The sequence below is a fragment of the Peromyscus eremicus genome, chromosome 1 (assembly GCF_949786415.1).
Source record: "Peromyscus eremicus chromosome 1, PerEre_H2_v1, whole genome shotgun sequence".
NCBI classification, from domain to species: Eukaryota; Metazoa; Chordata; class Mammalia; order Rodentia; family Cricetidae; genus Peromyscus; species Peromyscus eremicus.
Window position 1 is genome coordinate 94944531 of NC_081416.1, and position 21883 is coordinate 94966413.

A 21883-nucleotide genomic window follows, 5' to 3' on the forward strand; every position below is an offset into this window, starting at 1 on the left:
CATTTGTATTCTTGATAGGGGTCATTTGACTTGGGTATTAAGAGACACAAGTTCCATAAAATTATGCATATATATGGAGTACTATAGGACATTTTGGCACATATATACATTACATAATGTTCACATCAGGCACATATACCAAGCATATAGACCCTTTGAAATTATTAGTGTAGCTCAAGATGTGCTTGGGGAAAAAATAGGAAAGCACAGTTTTGTTACTTCTGTTTGCTTTTATTATTCACAGTTTAGAAGCATAAATGTTCAATTAAATTCTCATCAGAGCAAAGGAAGAAGAAAGGAGAGAAGGAGAAGGAGGAAGAAGAGGAGGAAGAATGAAGGAGTCAGACCGAAAGAAAAGAGAAAAGGGGGCACCACAAAGACATCTGTCAGGACATCCACAGAAGTTGCTCCTCAGAAAGAGAGTAAGAGTTAAATGTGGTTAAGTTTTACCAAATGGGAGTGAGATGAAACTGTCACTATCAACACTAATTTTACTAAGATTAGTTGCTTTAAAATTTATGCAAAGGTCAAGAATCTTCTGCTGCAAATGCCTGAGAAATTCATGTGTATTTTTTCTGGTCTTGGTCTAATATGTACTTAAAAGGTCAAGGGTCATATCTAGGGGGGTGATACATTTGGAAACTTTAGCTAAGCAGATACTTTAGAAAATAAAGGTTAGCTTTTAAAAACTATAAAAAAGTAACTTTAAACATTATAAATCACATCCTATAAATATTTCATAAAGAGTAGAGTCAACAAGTCAAATTCCAAATCTCTAATCAAAAGATATATTTTTTAGTGATTTTCTTTACAGAGAGTATTTCATTTATAGCAGAAATCATCTGATTTTGATTAGAAATGAATGTTAGAAGGGAGCTATTGAAAATATTTAGAAAGTAGACTGTGCTGGCAAAATTCGTCCTCCCAGGGCTCTCAAAGCCCCAGTCACCTCCTTATTTCTCAGGCTATAGATGAGGGGGTTCAGGGCTGGGGTAACAATTGTATAGAAAACAGAGAAGATATTGTCTTGTTTAGGGGTGTGGAAGGAACTGGGCAGGACATACATGAAGGAAGCACCCCCATACCACATCCCAACCACAGTCAAGTGTGAAGAACAGGTGACAAGGGCTTTCTTCCTGCCCTCACGTGAGGGCATGTGGAGTACAGTGAAAAGAATTAGTGTATAAGAGGCAAGAATGGCAGCAAGAGGGAGAAGTAGGAAGGTCACACCCATCACATAAACCATGAGCTCATATTTGGAGGTGTCTGCACAGGCAAGCTTCAGTAAGGGAGGAATCTCACAGAACAGGTGTCTGATCTCCCTAGATTTGCAGAAAGGATATTGCATGGTATAGACTGTATATCCTACTGCACTCAGAGATGCCAGGGTCCATGCTATGGCTACCCCGAGCCAGCAGATCCTAGGCCTCATGAAGATCATATAGTTCAGAGGATGACAAATGGCCACATACCTGTCATAGGCCATAAAGGCCAGAAGGAGGTCCTCTGCACCACCCAGTGTCAGTTCCAGGAACATCTGAAGGGCACAGCCCCCAAAGGATATGGTGTTGTCTTTAAGCAGAAAATCTACAACAGCCTTGGGAGTGATAACTGATGTGAGGAGGAGGTCCATGAGAGAGAGCTGCCAAAGCAGAAGGTACATGGGAACATGGAGTCGGGCATCCATGGTGATGACCAGGAGCAGCAGTCCATTGCTGATCATAGCCGACATGTAAAGGGCTGTGAATATGGCACAGAGCAGTTCAGGAGAGCCACTGTCATCCAGAATCCCCACCAAGATAAAATCACTTCCCATGGTGGAGTTCCAGAGCTCCATTCTGTGAAGTTTCCTTATATTCCTAGGAACAGATCGCTAATTGAAATTTTGCTAATATGAACCACAGTTTTGTAACATAAGATACCCACCATGACTCCAATAATATGCTACTCTTTCCCACAGGTAAATATGTTTACTTTTCAATTTCCAAACATCTAGGTCTCAATTCTATCTTGATAGTAGACCCATCTAATGTGAGTATATGATAATAATAGCATTAGTACACCACCTTGTGGAAATACTACCCATGACATTCTACCTGAAGAACAATCCTTTAAGAAAGATTAATTACTTCTCTGTTAAGAGTAAAGAAATACTCTGTCATGCAAGCATTTTAGTATAACTATTTGGCTAATGGCTTAGATATCCCAGTAAGTTTCCTGCTTAGACATTATTCAAGTGTGAATTTCCAATTGGTACAAAGATGTGATTTCAATAAATTACTTCTGGTGCTTTTGTTTTGTCCATATTTCTTTGTTGTCATTTCTTTGTACATTTTTTGACAAGATCTTTCTATGTAGGATAGCCTCAATCTATGAACCTCTTGAATCAACTTCTCAAATGATGGAATTTTAGACATACACAAAATCATCTGGTTTAATTTCTGCATTTCATAAGTCCACATTCATTTGAAGCAAATCCCATTGATATAGCACAAATTTTTTCATATTAATGACCTCTGTTGCTTAGCCCTACATTCTCCATGACCTGAAGAGGATTATATCTGATACTAGGCAGTATTGTGTTTGAGAAAGTGTTGATCTTAGAGTTAAATTTTTATAATCGATGTCAACATATCTGTTTTTAGCAAATTGTTATATAGTGTGTGCCTGGGAAGGAACAGAAACATAACATTAAAAAATGAGTCTGTTTGTGCCTGGGAGAAATGATGAAAAAGGAACTAAAGATCAGATATTCTGTGTAGTAGTTAGCCCCAGTAATCCTACCCCAATACAACCATTGGCCCTGATGTTTGCTTTCCCTGCTACAAGTGCAGAGCATTTGTACTAGAAAGAAGGGGCACAGGGATGTGGAGGAAGAGCTTCCTTTCTTATAAGCTGCTATTGTTACCTGGTGCCAAAAGCCATGGAGAAGCTAATGGGGGCAAGAGTCTAAGATTGACAGGAGTCTGTGTTGTATATCACCAGACTGAACATATGAAGCCAATTCAACATGAAGCTAATGATGTGAAAATGATGCATTCTTGTACAAATCACTTAGGCATGTCATATATAATAACATTCCATTAGTCCCCACTGGCTTCTCTGGGGGTTATTTGTACCCTAACAGTTACAAGGTATGAGGATATGGAACAAATATCATCACTTCAGTTGGTATTTTGAGGGCATCCATCATCTATCTGATATGTAGTATCAGAATCCAGGGATGTCTACAAGGTCTAAAGATAGGTGTTGTGATTGCAATGTGGAGGAAGGTACATAGGCCCAGGCAATGCTTTTAATATTCAAAATGTCAAAAACAGAAAGACGTGAAAGCGTCATGGATTCAAAGTACTAAGGAACCTGATTGATACAATTTAAATTCTTACAATTTTCTCTACACTGATTTTTGACTCAAAATGCATAAAGGGAGGTTACACACTTCATTTAAATTGATACAAATTCCTTACCTTGGGTGCTCAGAAGCCTAACTGCCTAACCACTCCAGCTTCCCTTGGGGCTTCTTAATGATTGAGGATATTGCATTACAAATGAGGAAGACAGATGTAGTATTTTTCCAGTAGTTTTCAGTGAGATTAAGCTTTGCTAAATTAGCAAAGTATGTTAAGTATCCTTCCAATATCAGGTGTCAGTGCTATTTTATTCCTTCCTTTGATCTACAGATGTGCTCTGAAGATGGCCATGGGAGCAGCCAGGCAGTTAACAAACTTTAGGTAGTGAGCTATGAAGCAAGAAAATGGCTTTGCTGTTCTCACACTTGAGAATTAGTAGAAATAACTTCCAGTTGACAGGTTACATGGATGGAGCCCCTCCAACCTCATGTAGGTTTTCAAACTGTTCTTGGGTCCTGGTGTTCATGTTTCTTTTGTCTGGCTGCCATCCAGAAGCAGAAACCAAATCTTCATGAAGCAAGTAGAAATTCAAAAAGATGTTCAAAAGCTTCTGCTGTTTTCCATCTAAATGTCCCCAAGGGCTAGAGTAAACCAAGGCCTTGTCTAGGAATAAACTGCTTTGTCTTCTGATTCCATGACCTCTCTGCTTTATCCCATCTGTATCTTCAGAGGGACTCATATCCCAACTGAAATGGAAATGTTGGTCTAGAAAATAATGAATTAATGAATTCTCTTGGGTGTGTTTCTTAGCTTGCTTCTCCTGAAGTCTTCTGTCAGTAATGAGCTACAAGGTCCTAAGTTTCTCTCTTCTTTGTGTACAATGTCCAACTTCCTTGTATTTCTAAATTCTGGGCTTATATGTACACAACATTGACACACAGCCCAAGTAGCCTACATTTCTGTTGAACACTAAATGAAATACTAACAACTGAGTAGCTCAGGCTCCTAGAATATCTGGCCCTGTGCCCTTTACCGTAAGGTGGGTTTTCTAGGTTTTATGAGATGCTGCTTCCCTGTATATTTATAGCCCCTGTAGGCCACACTATTCCCTCTTTCCTAGAGCTGCTCCATGTATAGTCTATACATGGGAGTACTGCACTCCACTGACTTTTGGAAACCCTGGACAGTTTCTATATGTACTCATGTCTCGATGTTGTAGATGATGGTTGAAGAAAGAGATCAATTTTCCCTGGATTAGACAAGAAATAATAATAAAAAAACACACAATACCAGAGTTGTAGAGGATCTACATTAATTAAAATATTTAAATACTCCCAGCAATCAAAGACAGATAAGTAAATATATAAATATAGTTTCATGACAGTAATGGGATAAGGAAGAAATGTCTTACTTAAAAGGCTGAGGAAACAAAACTATACAGTTATACTATCTGTGCAAAGCTGAACTGTCATCAATGAATAATGACAAGTGAAAAGGAAAAAAGGTTTACCTCTAAACACTCCCAATAAAACAAATTCAGCAAGGAAAAATGATGCCTAGTAGATACATAATACATGAGAAATCATGATAAGCTAAAAACCAAAACAAACAAACAAAAAACAGACATAAATCCACATACTTACGAACACATGATCTTTTTATAAAGAAGCCAGAAATACACAAAAAATAAAAAAGAAATCATCTTCAACAAATGGTTAACTTCCACTGAGAACAGGGGGGTCTGTTGTTGTGAACATTTCATACTTGATTCTTAAGGATCATTCACCTTGGATTTCAAAAGTACTAGGGACAGGAAAACTTAAGCCTGTGTTAGAAAATAACTGTGAAGAAAGGATGGCTGCAGCTAAAATTTAGAACTTATCTAGAACCATAAATATAGAGAGTGAAAACTTTGCTCAAATATTGTCAGCCAGAGAGTTGCTGAGTAAACTAATTGCACCTGATAGTCATTGCATGTGACCTACATGTAAGCCTGTCTTAATTTGGCTTTTAATGCTGTGATAAAACAACAATAACAACAACAACAAAACCACAAAAGAAATGACCAAAGCAACTTATGAAAGAAAGCACCTATTTGGGGCTAAAGATTTTAGAGGGTGAGAGTCCATGGCTATTAAAGTAGGGGGCATGACAGCAGAGAAAATCCAAAATGAAAGCTCACATCTAGAGACAAAATCATGGAAAAAGAAAGAAAGAGAAAGATGTATAGAGACAGAGATAGACAGAGACAGACAATGGTGAAAGTCATTTGAAATTCCAAAACATCGCCCTAGTGACGCACCTCCTCCAACAATGCCACACCTCTTAATCCTTCCCAAAGCTGTCCTACCAACTAGAGAACAAGCATTCAAACATATGTCTATCAAGGCCATTCTCTTTCAAACCAACATGGGGTCCTTCCTCCCAGATGACCCTGGCTTATATCAAATAGACAAAAACAAACAAAAAATCCACCAATCAGCATATGAGGAATAAAGGTGCAACGTCATCCATCCACCAAGCATAATACAAACATCTCCCTTTTCTGATAGGTTTATATCAAGTGTTGCCCTGTTCTCCCAAACCTTTTGGCTGGTGGTGTCCAGCTGGCTAAATATTTCCTTTAGGGACACATCTTAATTTTTACATTCTTGGTCACTGGTGACCACCAGAATATAGTCAATTCACATCTTGAAGCTATTTGGTTTCTAGCTTTAAATTTGTGTGTACTCCATTGATGCCTATAGAATCAATGTAGACATCATAAGACCAAGATACTGACTTTGTAACTCTGGTATTAGCTTTGCTAAGAGGAGGAGAATTGAAGGCCAGGGTAAAGGGTAAGGCCAATTGAGCCAGTATGTAGATTCCACTTGGGCAGAAGGCTTGAGTAAATGTTTCCCTGTCCGTGGTGTTACCATATGTCAGTTTGGGAGACATTGAGTGTAGAGTAATTGCTATTCTCCCTCTGTTGTTTGAATCACTCAAGCTGTGGTTAGAAACTTCATGATTCCATATTGCAAGAAGGGAATCTACCCTATTATATGAGACATGAGGAGAGGTGAAGAGTTTCAGATGGGTCTGTCTATATAGCCAGAAACAAGAGCTATAGCCCCTGGCTAGTCTTACCTCCCTGCATGTCCTTATCCTGCAGTGAGGCTAGCATGCAGTTTATTTCAGTGGTCTCTGTGTTATAAGAGGAAAACATACAACTTGAGGCAGGGAGTAACCTGCCCCACAAACATAACAATAACTTTTATTGAGCACAAGTACTATAAAGTTAATCCATTCTACCCAAGTATTCAAATCTCCATATCTGGTTTTTATCAGCACAGATATCAGAAGTAAAAAGGAAAGGAACCCTCCCAACATGCCCTTTAGATAATAAAGTATTGTCAGGTTCTTTCTAAATATAATTTTAAAAGCTCCCTAGATGACCCTTGGGGTAAAACTTAGGACATGTAATATTTGTCCTTCTACTTTTCCACAGTATAAGATTATACATGCACTAAACTGAACAGTTAATGGAAAAGATATTTTAGTTATATTACACCAAGTTTCCTGTTGTCTATTCCATAACAAACAGACTAAAGACATTTCTTTCTTAATCTTAATTTCAAAGCATGTCCTTGTGGCAAGATTGTCCATTTTTCCTAGGTGCTTTTTCTGGTAGCTTATTCATGTGGAATGTGTCCCACCTCTTCCAGTTTTCTGAACTGCAGTTTTGGTGGTTAACAGCACCAGAAAGGAACCCTTCCAGGTTGGTTCCTATATGTTCTCTTCCTGGCTTTTTATTAGTATTCAGCCCTGAAGCTGGAAAGAATGAGCTGGAAATTTTAATAATCTGATTCTCAGTTTGCATGATGGGAATATCTGTGGATCCACTAAGATATAGGAGGCCACATCTCTCTTTAGTGCTATGTTAATCCTAAGCAAAGCTGGAGGGAGATTGTTATGACTTACTCTAAGATAGTTTTAATCCATTGCCATCCATAGCAGCTGGAGAGGGGAAGGTCTACCTGCCCAGAGAAGTAATCCATTATCATCAGTTAAACATTTTAATATTTTTAAACTTTAGTCATTTCTGTAAAGTCTATCTGGATACTCTGAAAGAGTCTCAATTCAGGAAACCCTGAAGCTAACTTAAACCCTAACCCATGTCCCTTTTTTTAACCACTCCATCTTCCCTTTTTGGCAACTTTCATATTCCTAACATACCTGCTTAGCAGTGGTGAAGAGCATCACACATTTTTAACTTTTGTACTGCATCACACTTAGCCTGTGTTCTCCAGTAACTTCCCTTGTAAGATATACACTTGTTAGTATTTAATCTCAGGAGACACTAAGTCCTCTCTGATGAAGATGGAATGCAATTTATCAGAGGAAACTCACTGTTTCTGGAGTCCTGGCTGATCTTGGAGAGGAGGACCCAAAATATGGGGTGTCCTTTTGTCTCTCTTACTTTCAATGATATAGACAGTTGCTGTGTGTTTTCCTAGAATTCTGAGTAGTTCCATAGCCACAGATTACAATCACAAGACCACCTGAGCACATGTATGAGTAGGTAGAGAGGAGATACATAGGACTGAGCCTACAGAGTCGTAAGGTCTGACGATTCAGTGTTGATGATGACTATAGATCAATGGAAGAAGACATGATATCAGCTAATGTACTTGGCTACCTCTTGTAGCGTCATAAGCCTCACCAGAGAAAAGTGGAGATTATAGCACTACAGAGGATACAAGACATCCTTTGTCACTTGAAAGAAGCTACACAGAGGACCATTGCTGTTTGGGTCAGATCCTGGCACTGTTTCTTAGTCAGAGACTCCTGGGCAAGACAATGTTGGGCAGAAAAACCCAGACCCCACAGTGGATTTAACAGATGAAGTGTACAAAAGTGGCACGCCAGATGATGTGCCTGGAGGATTCATTAAAATCCAGTTTCCAGGAGGACCATTTACCGGGGAGGTCATGTCGTCTGGGAGGATGACACTGTCAAACCTCCCTCAGGAGAAAGCTTGGGATTCATTGTTGCCTCAGAGATGATGAAACTAGGCAGTTGTTGGTCTTCTTTTAACAGTCCTACTCATAGCTCTTCCTTCAAATTCCTACAGTGCTTATATTATACCACAGACCCCTACAAGAGATAATATATGAGAATCTGACAATATGGTTTGAAACAATTCAGATCTGTTGCTTGCTGTCTTGATGATAGCCATTTGAGTTGGGGTAAAATGGAATCTCTATTTACTTTTGCTTTGTATTTCAATGCTAGCTAAGCATGATGAACATTACTTCTCCTGAGTCAATGTCTGCTTGCAGATCTCTGGAGGAATTTCTAAGACAGTAGATGAAAAACATACCAAGGAATTCAGCCTCTCACTTTCCAAGATCTTGCCCTAGAACTCAGCTGATCACCTGCACTCACCTCCTTCACAGAGAAGACTAGCAATAGCACTGACTGCAGGACTATTTCTCCCTGATCTTAGTGTCAGTCACACAAGCTCTGAAGATCACCCTGACAGAAGAAACACCTCTCTTGACTTCAGCATCTTTAACCTCTCTGCCTTTTGGTGTTGGAGGTAAGGGCTCTGTCTCTGATTTAGACCATATGTAGGGGCTGTAAGTTTTAAGAAGCAACATCAAAAGCCCCCACTCCTCATAAATTCTCTCATTCCTCAGTCTTCAGACCCCAGCCTTTCCATTGTTATTTTAGATACCCCAAACAGGAACCCACTTTGAGTGTTTGGGGACATTTGCAATCATTCTTCCTTCTGTCTACATATCCAGAATTCATGCTGCTGGATGGTTGGTAAAACTCAGTACTTGAATTTCTATATATTTGGATTTTCCTAAGCTCCTAGCATCTGAATCAGACCCTAGATGAATATTATCTCACAGGGGGCTATCTAATGTCAGTTTAAGTTCCTTCTGCCTACATATCTGCTTGACACTGAAAATAACAGAGAAAAGTGATTTGAAAACAATTTTTAAAATTAAATACACTGAGCAATGACACAGGGGACAAACTTATGAAAACACTAATTCTAGCTCCATTTCCTGAATTTCCTCTGGCCATTTCCATGAAGTAGAATTGCTTTTGGCCTCTGCTGACAACTCAATGTGAGGTCACCATGCTGCAAAGCCGCTTTTCAAAAATGGACTCTTCCTCTGCTAGCCTCATGTGTATGTCCTGCTCTTTCTCTTTAGAGGATAGAATGAAGAGACAATGATAAGGATAGGAGAGAAACCATGAGTAATGATTCAGAGGGAAGTGGGTAAGATCTGGGGCTCTACTTACATCACCTTAATATAACCCCATTCCTCCTCTTTCCTTTGAAATATTGTTCAAACCTTGGCACAGAAATCTGAAAGAATGTGCCAGGTAATTGTCTTCTTCCCTTTGTTTCTCTTTCCATACATATTCTATCAAATCTCTACAAAATTTTTTTCCAGGTTTCACATATGCCAGAAGCACTACCCCAAAATGTCTTTTTTTTTTTCTTGTATAGGCAAGGGATTTCAACAAAGTTTCTTTGGTAACACATATCATATTGATATCATAGAACAAGTGGAAGATTAGGTGCGAGGAAACTGTAGGACATCATTTATGAAAGGACATTTCTTTGGCTGGCATCTGCTTACAATTCAAGGAGTAAAGAGTATGAGAGGATATGCTGTACTGCTTTTCTATGCACATGATGCTATCTTCCATCATCTCTTTTTGCACTACTGGGCTTTTTGACTTAGCCAAATCCTTTTCACGTATAACCAAAACTTCATGTGTTACTTCCTCAGGAAATCTGTTTCTGAAACCTCTCTTTTATGTTCTCCATATGCAATATTTTAATTCAACTATCAGTAGTCAAGATTGTGTGATATGGATTTCTGTGTGATGTGTTTTCATATTTTTATGAAGTTACTCTAGAATCAAGTGCAGTTCCTTATACATTGTACATTCTTAGGAAATTTTGACTGAGTGAATGAAAAGAGTTGGATCATGTGACCCTTCCACTTATGATCCTCTCACTTATAGGTTATGATCTTAGATAACTGGTGGGGAGACACATAACATAGAAGGAATAAGTACACGGGGTGGGAAAACAGAGATACATTCAATGGTAAATTTTCCATTTCTCTTTTCACTTCATGCCTCCTTTTTCTTTTACCCAACTGTGAAATACATGCATTCCTAAAAAGTAGGCTATATAGACTCTCTCGATCTATCTATCTATCTATCTATATATATATATATATATATATATATATCATACACACACATACACACACACACACACACACACACACACACACACACACACACACACCATCTACTTCCTTTCCTTTCCTTCTCAACTTCTTTCAAGTGGAACTATCATATGAATTCAGTATGTGGCAGGAGTCCATCCTTCCTCCTGGTAAGATCTGTGAAGACTGTAAACTAGTACTTATGGTCAGAGTCTTCCTCTAATTTCTACATAATGATTTGGCTTTGGGCCTTGCTTAACATGTCTTATTTTTGTAACTCACACCATTTATCATGTGCTATAAATATAGACATCTGCCATGTTTCTGTAAAGACCATCTGATATTTTTGTCCACTCCTAAATAAATATCTCACTATTGCTTTTAGATAGGCATATACCTCTCTGTACTCCTTTACCACATTGTCATTAAGTTCTAACTCACCCACTACATCCAGTTTAGAATTAATTTTCATTTTTGGAAGAATAACAAGTAGTCGATAAAGGAGAGGAGGATGTTTGAAAAGTAAAAGAGATCATGTGGTCCATGGACCAAGGGTTCCTCTTGTGAGGCAGCTATTAATTAGATCAGGAAGAATAGGCAGAATAGTCAAAGGAAGAAAATGAAACTATTTTGTGAATTAATCCTTAAAATCTGAATCGTCATCACAAGCAGACTTCAGCTAGAAACAGAACTTAAATCAATGCCCAGTATGTTTGTTAATATGGAGACATACATGGTTATTTCTACCTATAAAGATATTTGCCTATGTACAATTTACTTAATAACTTAAGAAAAAAGATTCTCAGTGTTTTGGAGTTCTCAATGTGCTGCTTCCCATTTAATTGAGGCTGTACCAAAATTCAGTGAAAACATTCAGAAACCAGAGAATATACTTAGCTAAGAAAAGGAAAAAATGGTGCATGAAACCCTTGTTACCTGTTTCACAGTGTTCTAGGGCAATTCCAGATTGGGTTGAATTCCCTTAGAAAGGCTTCTACTGAGAATGCATTTGTTTCTAGGTAACAAAAAGACCACTCAGAATGGAGCTCATGAACTCCACTTTGGAAAATGGCTTCATCTTGGTGGGTATTCTGGATGGCAGTGGCTCTCCTGAATTGATCTGTGCCACAATCACAGCCCTGTACATGTTGGCCCTGACCAGCAATGGACTGCTGCTCCTGGTCATCACACTGGATGCCCGGCTCCATGTGCCCATGTACCTCCTACTCAGGCAACTGTCTCTCATTGACCTCCTCTTCACATCAACTGTCACTCCAAAGGCTATTGTGGATTTTCTGCTCAAAGACAACACCATATCCTTTGAGGGCTGTGCACTTCAATTGTTTTCAGCAATGACATTGGGTGGTTCAGAGGACCTCCTTCTGGCCTTCATGGCCTATGACAGGTATGTGGCCATTTGTCATCCTCTAAACTACATGATCTTGATGAGTCCAAAGGTCTGTTGGCTCATGGTGGCCATATCATGGATTCTGGCATCCCTTAGTGCACTAGGGCATACTGTGTACACGATGCACTTCCCTTTCTGCATGTCCCAGGAAATCAGACACCTGCTTTGTGAGATTCCTCCATTGTTGAAATTGGCTTGTGTAGACACCTCTCAATATGAGCTCATGGTTTATGTAACAGGGGTGATATTCCTATTGCTTCCCCTTTCTGCCATTTTTACTTCCTACTCACTAATTCTGTACACTGTCCTGCATATGCCCTCAAATGAAGGCAGAAAGAAAGCCCTAGTCACCTGTTCCTCCCACTTGACTGTGGTTGGGATGTTCTATGGGGGTGCCACTTTCATGTATGTCCTACCCAGTTCCTTTCACAACCCTAAGCAAGACAATGTCATCTCTGTGTTCTACACAATTGTCACACCTGCTCTGAACCCCCTCATCTACAGCCTGAGGAATAAAGAGGTCATTGGGGCTTTTAGAAGGATCTTGGAGAGACATATTCTGCCAGCACACTCCACCCTTTAGGAAGGGTTCACAGTTTGCCTCTCACTATTCCTTCTTCAAACAAATTGCTATATGCAGTCATTCTTTAACGTTATTCTCTGGCTTAGATGGTATATATACACTATCATGTTTTTGCATTATTTTTGATTGTTATTTGGTGTGAAAAGAGAGCATAAGCTGAATCATCTGACATATATCACCCTGGTCTAGGGAGCCCCTTCATTTTTAAATTTTTACAACAGCCTAGAAGAGAAAGTTCCAATTGGATGTTTTAGGTGCATTATATGATTGATGTCATCCTGGTACAGCACAAGGTAGATATAGTTAGGGATTTGTTTTCCATTTCAACATCATGTAGTATCAGGAACCCTGTTGGTTTTAAAAATAGTAATCTGCAGCTCTGAGCATCAGAGTATGGTCACTTTTGGTCCAGATTCTTAATTATCAGTAAAAAGAAATACCAAAGAAGATATTTTGGAATTCTTATTTATTAAGAAATTAGAAATTAATGGTGAAGAATAATTGACATGTGTCTCAGATTTGAAAAACATTAACATTGACTTGTAAATAAAGATATAAATACATTGATAGTGAAAGGGGATTTGAAAATGGAACCTGGCATTTCTATTTGGGAAATTTCAAATTCTATTGACAATGCCTAAAGTTAAATTTTTAGAAGCAAGATCAATAAAATACAATTGAAAGCATCTGTATATAAATAAAATATAAGAAACAGTGAGAATACAGTTGTGTATGTTTTAAAATTATTTTAAGTACAAATACATAACCATGTTTAGGAACATCTAACAGAAAAGTATAAGAAGTACTAATTCTTGAGGCAAATGTATGCATGTGTATGCATGTAGGCAAGTGTATGTATGCATGTAGGTAAGTGGATATATGTCTATATCCACAGGAAAGGAAGTATAAATTATGCTTATATGTGTCCTGTTTTATCATACCCCTTACCGGTATGGTAATTCCATAATAAAAGGTAGAAAGTTCAATTGGCTAACAGAAAAACCCAAGTAGCTTGACTTATATAGATCATTTCTATGGATCATACTGCTGTATGAGCACTCAGAATTTTTGTTTTGTTTTGTTTTTTAGAGACAGGGCTTCTCTGTGTAGTTTTGGTGCCTCTCTTGGGTCTTTCTCTGTAGACCAGGCTGGCCTCGAACTGAAAGAGATCCACCTGGCTCTGCCTCCTGAGTGCTGGGATTAAAGGCATGCACCACCACTGTCTGGCTCAGAACATTTTTAATTTACTGAAGTAATCTTTTTTTTTTTTTTTCGAGACAGGGTTTCTCTATGTAGCTTTTCTCCTTTCCTGGAACTCACTTGGTAGCCCAGGCTGGCCTCGAACTCACAGAGATACGCCTGCCTCTGCCTCCCGAGTGATGGGATTAATGGCGTGTGCCACCACCGCCCGGCTAAAATAATCTTAAAACTAAGCAATACTAAAAAAGCTAAAACTACAAAAGTGCAAAAATTTTGAAAGAACCCAAATCACCTATAGTGTTTTCTTTCCATTGGCTATATAAGTCTGTACTGTGCTGAACTTACATATAAGTGATATTTAAACTCCTTTTGTTATTTAAAATTTGGTCAATCTTGTTCCTTATTTGAAAGACATTTTACAATACAAGTGGAGAGGGAGGGGCCATACTCTTTGACCTTAATTCCTTGTCCTCTTTATTTTGTCTGTCCATATTTGAACATAAAAATCAAACTTCCATTTCAATTTTCTTATCTCCCAGCAATACTGGGAGGAGCCTGATCTCATGCAATTTTGTGTAGGTTAAATGAAGTAATAAATGTCAGCATGCCTCATTTGTACTTAAGACATGTTAGCTACTAGGTAAATGAATAGTAAAGATCTTTGGAAAACAATCTTAGGTTGTTTCATCCATGGTGCACAGTATATGTTTGTATATATACAACATGAAGCTAATTGTTACAAGTTTTATCTCATACATTCACAGCAATTTTCAAGTGTGCAGTATGTCCTGAGTGTATTTATCATCATCATGATATGCAATAGACCTTGTGAACTGTCTTCCTGTATAAGCTAAATTTTATGCTATTTAACCAACATCTCCCCAGCATTTTATCTTAGGTAACCGACCATCTTTCCCTGTCCTATGAGCTCAACTTCTTTAGATTCCACAGACAAATGAATTTACACAGTAATTTTCTATTGATGCCTGACATTTCCCTTAACGCTCTCCAGATTCATGTTTGTTGCAGTAACAAAAAATATTTCTCTCTTACATAAGGTTGAAAAAAGTTCACAAATCGAGATGCATCCATGTTGAAAATATTTAGCATGAAAGCTTATATAGCTGTATACACAATACATGTGTTTATATGCAGTTATTATACCCCCTTGATGAAGTTACCATCTTACCATATATTGGTCATCTTCTCCTCCTTGTGTTGATTTTAATTTAAAGTCTCTTACTTTTCATCATACAGAATTCTATTGTTATTTTTTAGGTTCTGTATGTGGAATATGTTTTTTTATACCTTCACTATCAACTGAGTGTGTTACTAAAGAAAAATAAATCTATCATAGGTAACATATAGGTAGAGTTTTCAAAAACAATTCCATTCAGCCATTCTGCCTCATTGTTCATCTACATTTAATGTACTGCTGTCATTTAGTTGTTTTTTGAGTTTTAAAAAAATTAACTTAATTTTGAGAATTTCATATACAAATACTGTATTTACATAATTTTCACCCACCAACTTCTTTTTAGTTTCCCATAGTTTTTGTGGTTAAGTAATTTTCCATATTGATAGGCTAAATTTCTTCTTTACTACTTATGAGTCTACCACACATTGATGCATTGTTGTTACCATGAGCCTTATAAAATATTTTGACTATAACAAACAATTTGAAATGGTAGTGACTTAACATGATTATAAAAGGAGAAAATAACCAACAAAATCCTCAACCTTTCTACTGTATTGCTTCCTACCTTTCAAACTTTTGATTAGTCACTTACATGTTCCTGTATTTATCTCAAGGTATCATTGGACATTATTTTAATTGTTTTGTTTTCAATTTTCATATTAATGATGTAAATGGGTTATGTTCCATGTTTACATGAGAACATTCAGAATACTTTGTAATGTTTCTTCTGCCACTGAGTTTTCTAACTCTGCTGTTCTTTTTACCTATTAAAGTCTCTTTCATACTGAAGAACTCATTTCTTATACACAGGTTTGCTAGAATAAATTCTCCTAGTTATTTTTTGTCTTGTAATGTTTTGTATTTTATAAATTTCTAAAGAATAGCTTTGTTGGTTATAGTTATTTGGATTAGAAGCTTTCCCTTCAGCTTTGAATTTGTCTCCCATCCCTCCTCACTTGTGACCTCTCTGTTGGGAATGCTATGTCAGGCAAGCTGTAACACCTTTAAATGTTTTTTTTTTCTCCTCCTGTTTGGAAAATATTACCCTTGTCCTTAACTTTTTGAGAATATGATTGTTTTGCAATGGACTTTGTTTAGTTGATTATAATTGGTGTTCTTTGACCTTCAACTACCTAAATTTTTATATCCTTAATTTGGGGAATTTTCTGTTAGTATCTCTTTGAACAAGCTTTCTATAGACATGACATGTCCAAGTTCCCCTTGAAAGCTATAGCAAACATATGTGCTTTTGTGATGCTATTTCAAAGTTCCTGTAAACTTTCCTCATTATCTCTACACTCTCTCATATTTTTCTCCTTTGACTGTCTACTTTCAAACAACCGCTCTTTTATTTCTGTTTCTTCTGTTTGATGCATTCTGCTTTTGACATGTTCTGTTATGTCTCTAATGTCTCTTAGTTACACATTTCAGTTCTGGGTTTTCTGATTGTTTGCCTTTTAAAACTTACTTCAATATCTCTGTTAATAGCTGGGGAACCTGCGTGGGACTGAACTAGGCCCTCTGGATGTGGATGACAGTTATGTGGCTTGGGCAGTTTGTGGGACCACTGGCAGTGGGACTAGGATTTATCCTTAGTGCATGAACTGGCTTTTTGGAGCCCATTCCCTATGGAGGGATACTTTGCTCAGCCTTGATACTGGCCTGGGGGGGGGGGAGTGGGGAGGAGGGGGTCTTGGTCCTACCTCAACTTGATATGCCAAATTTTGTTAACTCCCTATGGGAGGCCTTACCCTCTCTGAGGAGTGGATGGAGGGTGGGGTTGGGGAAGGGGGAGGAGGGCTGAGCAGGAGGAGGGTTGGGAAGGGGAACTGTAGTTGGTATGTAAAATGAAAAAAAAAACTTTTAAATTAAAAAAAAAGTTTCCTGGATAGGATACTAAATTGTTTCTTTTTGTTGGCTGAAGTGCATTGAGTTTTCTTAAAACCACTGCTTTGAATTCTTTGTCCAGGAGTTCACTCATGTTGGTTGCTCTAAGTTCTATTTCTGACATCTTATTTTGTCTGTTTTACAAGGACTGAAAATTCTGTACACGTTAATATACATTGTCTGTTCATTGAAGATTGGATGTTTGTTACAGTCTTCATAACAGCTTTATTTCTCTCTATTTCTAAACAGGTAGCTCATTTTCTCAGTATATGGGTGGCTCAGCAGTATTAGCACTAGGTGGTATCTTGCATAGTTTTTCTGAGTCTATAGTCGATGTTTTACCATTTTTTCACACTAGAGAATACCCTAATCCCAAATTTTTACCAAATCCACAGTTGGCATATTGCTCAGAATGAATTGGGAAGAGGGCCTAAATGAGTAGCCCCTCCCTGTAAGCCCCTAGAAAAGCCAGGTCAAAGTCAGAGTCCTCATCTACAGTTCTGGTCCACGTAAATATTGTGGGATTCTGTCTGGCACTGGGTCCCATGTGGAGGAATTAATCCCATACTCCTATGCAATATCTTGCACATAACTCTTCTTTTTCCTCACAAGTGGAAAATTATTTTCTCTATGTTGTGTTGCCTATCATTAAGAAAGGTATGGAGTGGGCAGTTCATTACCACCAACACAAAAATGTTGGATCACATTTGGAGCACATAGACTTCTAAATCTAGTTCCACCTGGGGGCAGCATCAGTGCCCACATTACCTCCTTCTATGGTATACTGATGGTGCTGAACTACTACACAGCTCCCAGTGATTGCAGACAGAACAGACGTTATAACAGCCAGAGGAAGAAATGTTGTTTTGTATCATTCTGCACAAGGTTGGGGAAGTGGTGGTGAGGAGATTCTTAGCTACCTGTATAACATGTACAGAGACCCTACCATGGATTAAGAGATGTGGTATGTGCTAAGCACTGGTTTTACTGCCGTACATTCAGTACTGGATGCATTTCATTCTAAGGCCCACGTTTAAGGTCTTCTCCCCCTAAGAGCATTTCATTTCCCATTTTTACAATGTGTTGTTTGTAATTTCTATACCTTATCCATTGTACCCCTGCAGTATCAATTTGTCTGAGATGTAATTTACCTTCTATTTCCATGTAATCCAAGTTCTTTTCTCAACAAGATTCTCCATGATGTTGTTTTCAGAATCTCACATGCACCGCCTAGCAGATTAATCAGTACTTGACTTGTTTTGTCACCATTCTTAACAATTGTTTTCAGCATTATTTTTTTGTTTAATTATGATTATAATTTGGGAGACCTTATTAATTCCAGATGTCTACTTTGTGATCTCTGTTTAAGCTTTTTCTAAGATAAGTTTTAAGTATTCAGATTTGTAAAGTATAATTATAATACTAACAACAAATTATAGACTTGTCAGACACTATAATAGAATATTCTCAGTAATTATTAATAAGCTGAGAAAATTACAGAAATATAAGCAGTTAAGTCCTATATAGAATGACTGAGAAGAGTCCTTTCAAATGCAAAACCAATAGATGAGATGAAAATGATGCTCAGACACTGAATACCACAGATCTGATAGCTGAGACAGAAAGTCTGGAAGGTAAATTGCTTGAAAAATTGTGGTGCTGTGATCACACAACTTGTCAAGATTATTCAATTATTCAATTATTGTGTTTCAACATGAAACTTCTGAGAAAATGTTATAGACAGGTCATTTCTATACATTAAGTCTGTCTATGGGGATGACTGGTTAATATCATACACAGGATCCTCTGCAGAATATGGGAGAACTAGTTATTCTTGTGACTACATTGCTCTTCTTCTCAAGCTATTTCTTGGCAAGATTTCTTTACTTTCAGTGTGTTCTTCCTGAATATCTCTGTGATTTTGCTCCTATCCCAGGCTTCTTTAGGATTGTTTTCTATCCCATTGATGGTGGCTGAAGTTGTACATCCTTGTAATCAAATCTCTTCTCAGGGCAGTAAACTTCATAAAATGTTCCTGGTATTCAAATAAGCCATGGCCTGTACTTTTGATCCTCATAGTATTTTTCTTCTACCATATCTTCACATATTCTTTTTCTATTGAATTTCTAAAATTGTTATCCCTGTATTTGTGATAATTTGTTAATAGATTCCCAAGTCATTCAAGGGAGGCAAAGGAAAGGAATGTGATTTACTCATGTGAGAAAAAGAAAGGATGCAGATGATAGAACTACTTTGTCAGTGCAAGGTTCCAAATACCTTTTAAATGTCTGCATCACCAGCTTTGACTGTGCACAATCTTCCAACCAGTTTTCCAAGTGCCCCTTTCACGTCTTTGTTCCTAAGGCTGTAAATGATCGGATTCAACATGGAAGTCATAACTGAATAGAATACAGAGATAACCTTATCCTTTTCACTCATTGTCTTGGAATTGGGTCTCATGTAGGCAAATATTCCAGAGCCATAGTAGAGGACCACAACAGTGAGGTGGGAACCACAGGTCGAAAAGACCTTGAGCCTTCCCTCCCCAGACTGCATCCGGATCACAGTGGAGATGATGTTCCAGTAGGAGACAAGGATTAGTGAGACAGGAGCTAATAAGATAATCACTCCCACTAAAAACAGAGCCATTTCAGCATTGTATGTGTCAGCTGAAGCCAGCTTTAGGAGGGCAGGTGGTTCACAGAAGTAGTGATTAATTACATTCTGTCCCTGATAAGGGATGCACAATGTAAATGCACTGTCCACTGAACATGCTAATGCTCCACTTATCCAGGAGACTACAGCCAACTGGACACAAACCCTCTGAGTCATGATGGTGGAGTAGTGCAGGGGCTTTCAGACAGCTACATACCGGTCATAGGACATCACTGCCAGCAGAGCACACTCTGTACATCCTGCTAGGAGAAAGACCACTATCTGTATTGAACATCCAATAAAAGAAATGGTTTTCCTTTGTGAAAGGAAGTGGACCAACATCTGGGGTACAATGCTTGTAGAGAAGCAGAGGTCAGCAAAGGATAAGTTTTTGAGGAAAAAGTACATGGGTGTATGAAGTCGAGAGTCAATTTGGATGAGGATTATGATTAGCAAGTTTCCAAATACAGAAAGGAGATAGATAATCAGGAAAATACAGAATAGCAAGATTTGGATTTTAGGATCCTCTGAGAGTCCCAGCAGAATAAATTCAACTACATAAGTTTGGTTTCCTCCTCCCATTGATATTTATTCCTGTTTACCTGTCATCAGAAGGAAAAGCAATGTTTTCGGTTCTTTATAAACAAGTGTATAGTTAGCAAGTGCACCCTCTTGATTCTTGGCTTCCATCTGTTTCCCAATTCCTGTGAAAATGCACACTGGTGGACCTGTATCCAGTAAAGCTTATTTTGTTTTGTTTGTTTCATTCTTTTTGGAAAATGAGCTCACTCTGAAACTCAGGCCAGCCATGAACTAAGACTCCCCTGCTTTGGCCTCCTCTGTGCTGTAATTATAGGTGTTCTTTGCCACATCCAGTTTGCACATAGATTTTAAGCACATTTTCCTTGATTATTCTGCATGATGCATGAACATTATGCGCTGTATGGGATTTTGTGTCTAATCTTAATATCCGGTTAAGTGTGAGTGAGCCAATTACCATGTAGCTATAGTAAGAAAAATACCTTACTATTTTTCAGTTTCTTTTACAAATTACAGTTTCAATTTCAAAGCTATCTTTTTTTCAATTCCATTCACCTATATCAGCTGTCTGAATAAAGCAAACTTGTTTCATTAGTAAAAGAAGTACTTTTGCCTTTTAGATTTCAAAACACTTAGCAGCTCATAAAAAAATATGTGCCAGTAAGATGTTTGTTACAATAGGAAGTTCAAATAAGGACTTGAGGCCTAAACAAAGAAACTGTACATATTGCTTATTGATTTTCATAAACTGGTATCTGAAAATGTGAAACAACTACTGAAATGCTGATTCAAAGTAAAAGAAGAGAAAATTTTATGTACATGTACTGTGTAACCCTTCAGACAATGTTTTATGTGAAAAAGAGGAAAAAGATGAAAAATTATGTTAAACTCAAAAACACAACCTGCATAAAACCTGTATAATAGACTCCAGTGTCCTGAACATAACTGTGTGAGTGAACAAAGCCAGGAGTGAGCAGAGAACTTGACATTCTGAATAGGATCTCACAGCCTCATGATAGCAAATCCCAGATAACCTCTGACTTCAAACTGTGGTGACCAGTTGTTAGGATATTGATTTCGCTATCAGATAGGATTCCATGAAGAGTTTAGGGATAGCCTTGACTGCATAGTGAGACTTTGTTTAGAGAAACACACAAACAACCAAAAATACAGAATTATCCTCTAAAAGGTATAGTGATGTGAAAAGATAGGAGGGAGATTTCTGGAATGATGGTAATTGTCTGTTTCTTAAAATAGTACATGACTATTTTTAAATAAAGACTGCATTTATAATTTAAAGTTTCCTTCCAGTTTTCACCTGGAATTTTTATACTTTTCTGAAATTGTTATGCTTTAATGAAGAAGTTTATTTTATAAAGGTTTATTCAATCTTTTAGTGTGTGTGTGTTTGTGTGTGTGTGTGTATGTGTGTGTGTGTGTGTGTGTACATGTAGGTTCACATGGAGGATGGAAACAGTCATTAGACCCCCAGGAGCTGGATTTACAGATGCTTGTTAGCTACCTGATTTGCGGGCTGGGAACCAACTTCAGTGTTCTACAAGAGCAGCAATTGCTGTTAACCACCAAGCCCCAAGAAGTATGTTTTTAAAAAAATGCCATTTGGCAATGAAAATTATATTGTTTCAGAATATAGTACTAAAAAAAAACCAACTATAATAGCTTGTTTAAATAAGCAACATGGTTTATTTGATGTGTTATATTATTTCTACAACTCTCTGGATTGAAAACCGTGTTTTTGAAAGATGAAAAGAGAAGAGAGCATTGAGAATAGCATGGGAAAACACCTAAGGG

At 37.8% G+C, this 21883-nt stretch overlaps 2 protein-coding genes and 1 pseudogene across 2 annotated transcripts; 1 reads left to right on the forward strand and 2 right to left on the reverse strand.

Annotated features, from left to right (window-relative positions):
* Positions 1-889: 889 nt before the first annotated feature.
* LOC131900736 (olfactory receptor 2AG1-like) lies at positions 890-1837 on the reverse strand. The gene has a single exon (XM_059252056.1). The coding sequence runs from the start codon at positions 1835-1837 to the stop codon at positions 890-892; it is 948 nt and encodes a 315-aa protein (XP_059108039.1).
* Positions 1838-11550: 9713 nt separating this feature from the next.
* On the forward strand, positions 11551-13298 carry LOC131900746 (olfactory receptor 2AG2). Its single transcript, XM_059252067.1, has one exon. It carries the CDS (start codon positions 11641-11643, stop codon positions 12589-12591), a length of 951 nt encoding a protein of 316 aa, XP_059108050.1. The 5' UTR covers positions 11551-11640; the 3' UTR covers positions 12592-13298.
* Positions 13299-19156: 5858 nt separating this feature from the next.
* On the reverse strand, positions 19157-20131 carry LOC131900757 (olfactory receptor 2D3-like; annotated as a pseudogene).
* Between the last annotated feature and the right edge of the window lie 1752 nt (positions 20132-21883).

What these genes read in the sequence shown, in the direction of transcription:
- LOC131900736 (XM_059252056.1), bottom strand. Translation starts at nt 1,837, where the DNA reads ATGGAGCTCTGGAACTCCACCATGGGAAGTGATTTTATCTTGGTGGGG.
- LOC131900746 (XM_059252067.1), top strand. Translation starts at nt 11,641, where the DNA reads ATGGAGCTCATGAACTCCACTTTGGAAAATGGCTTCATCTTGGTGGGT.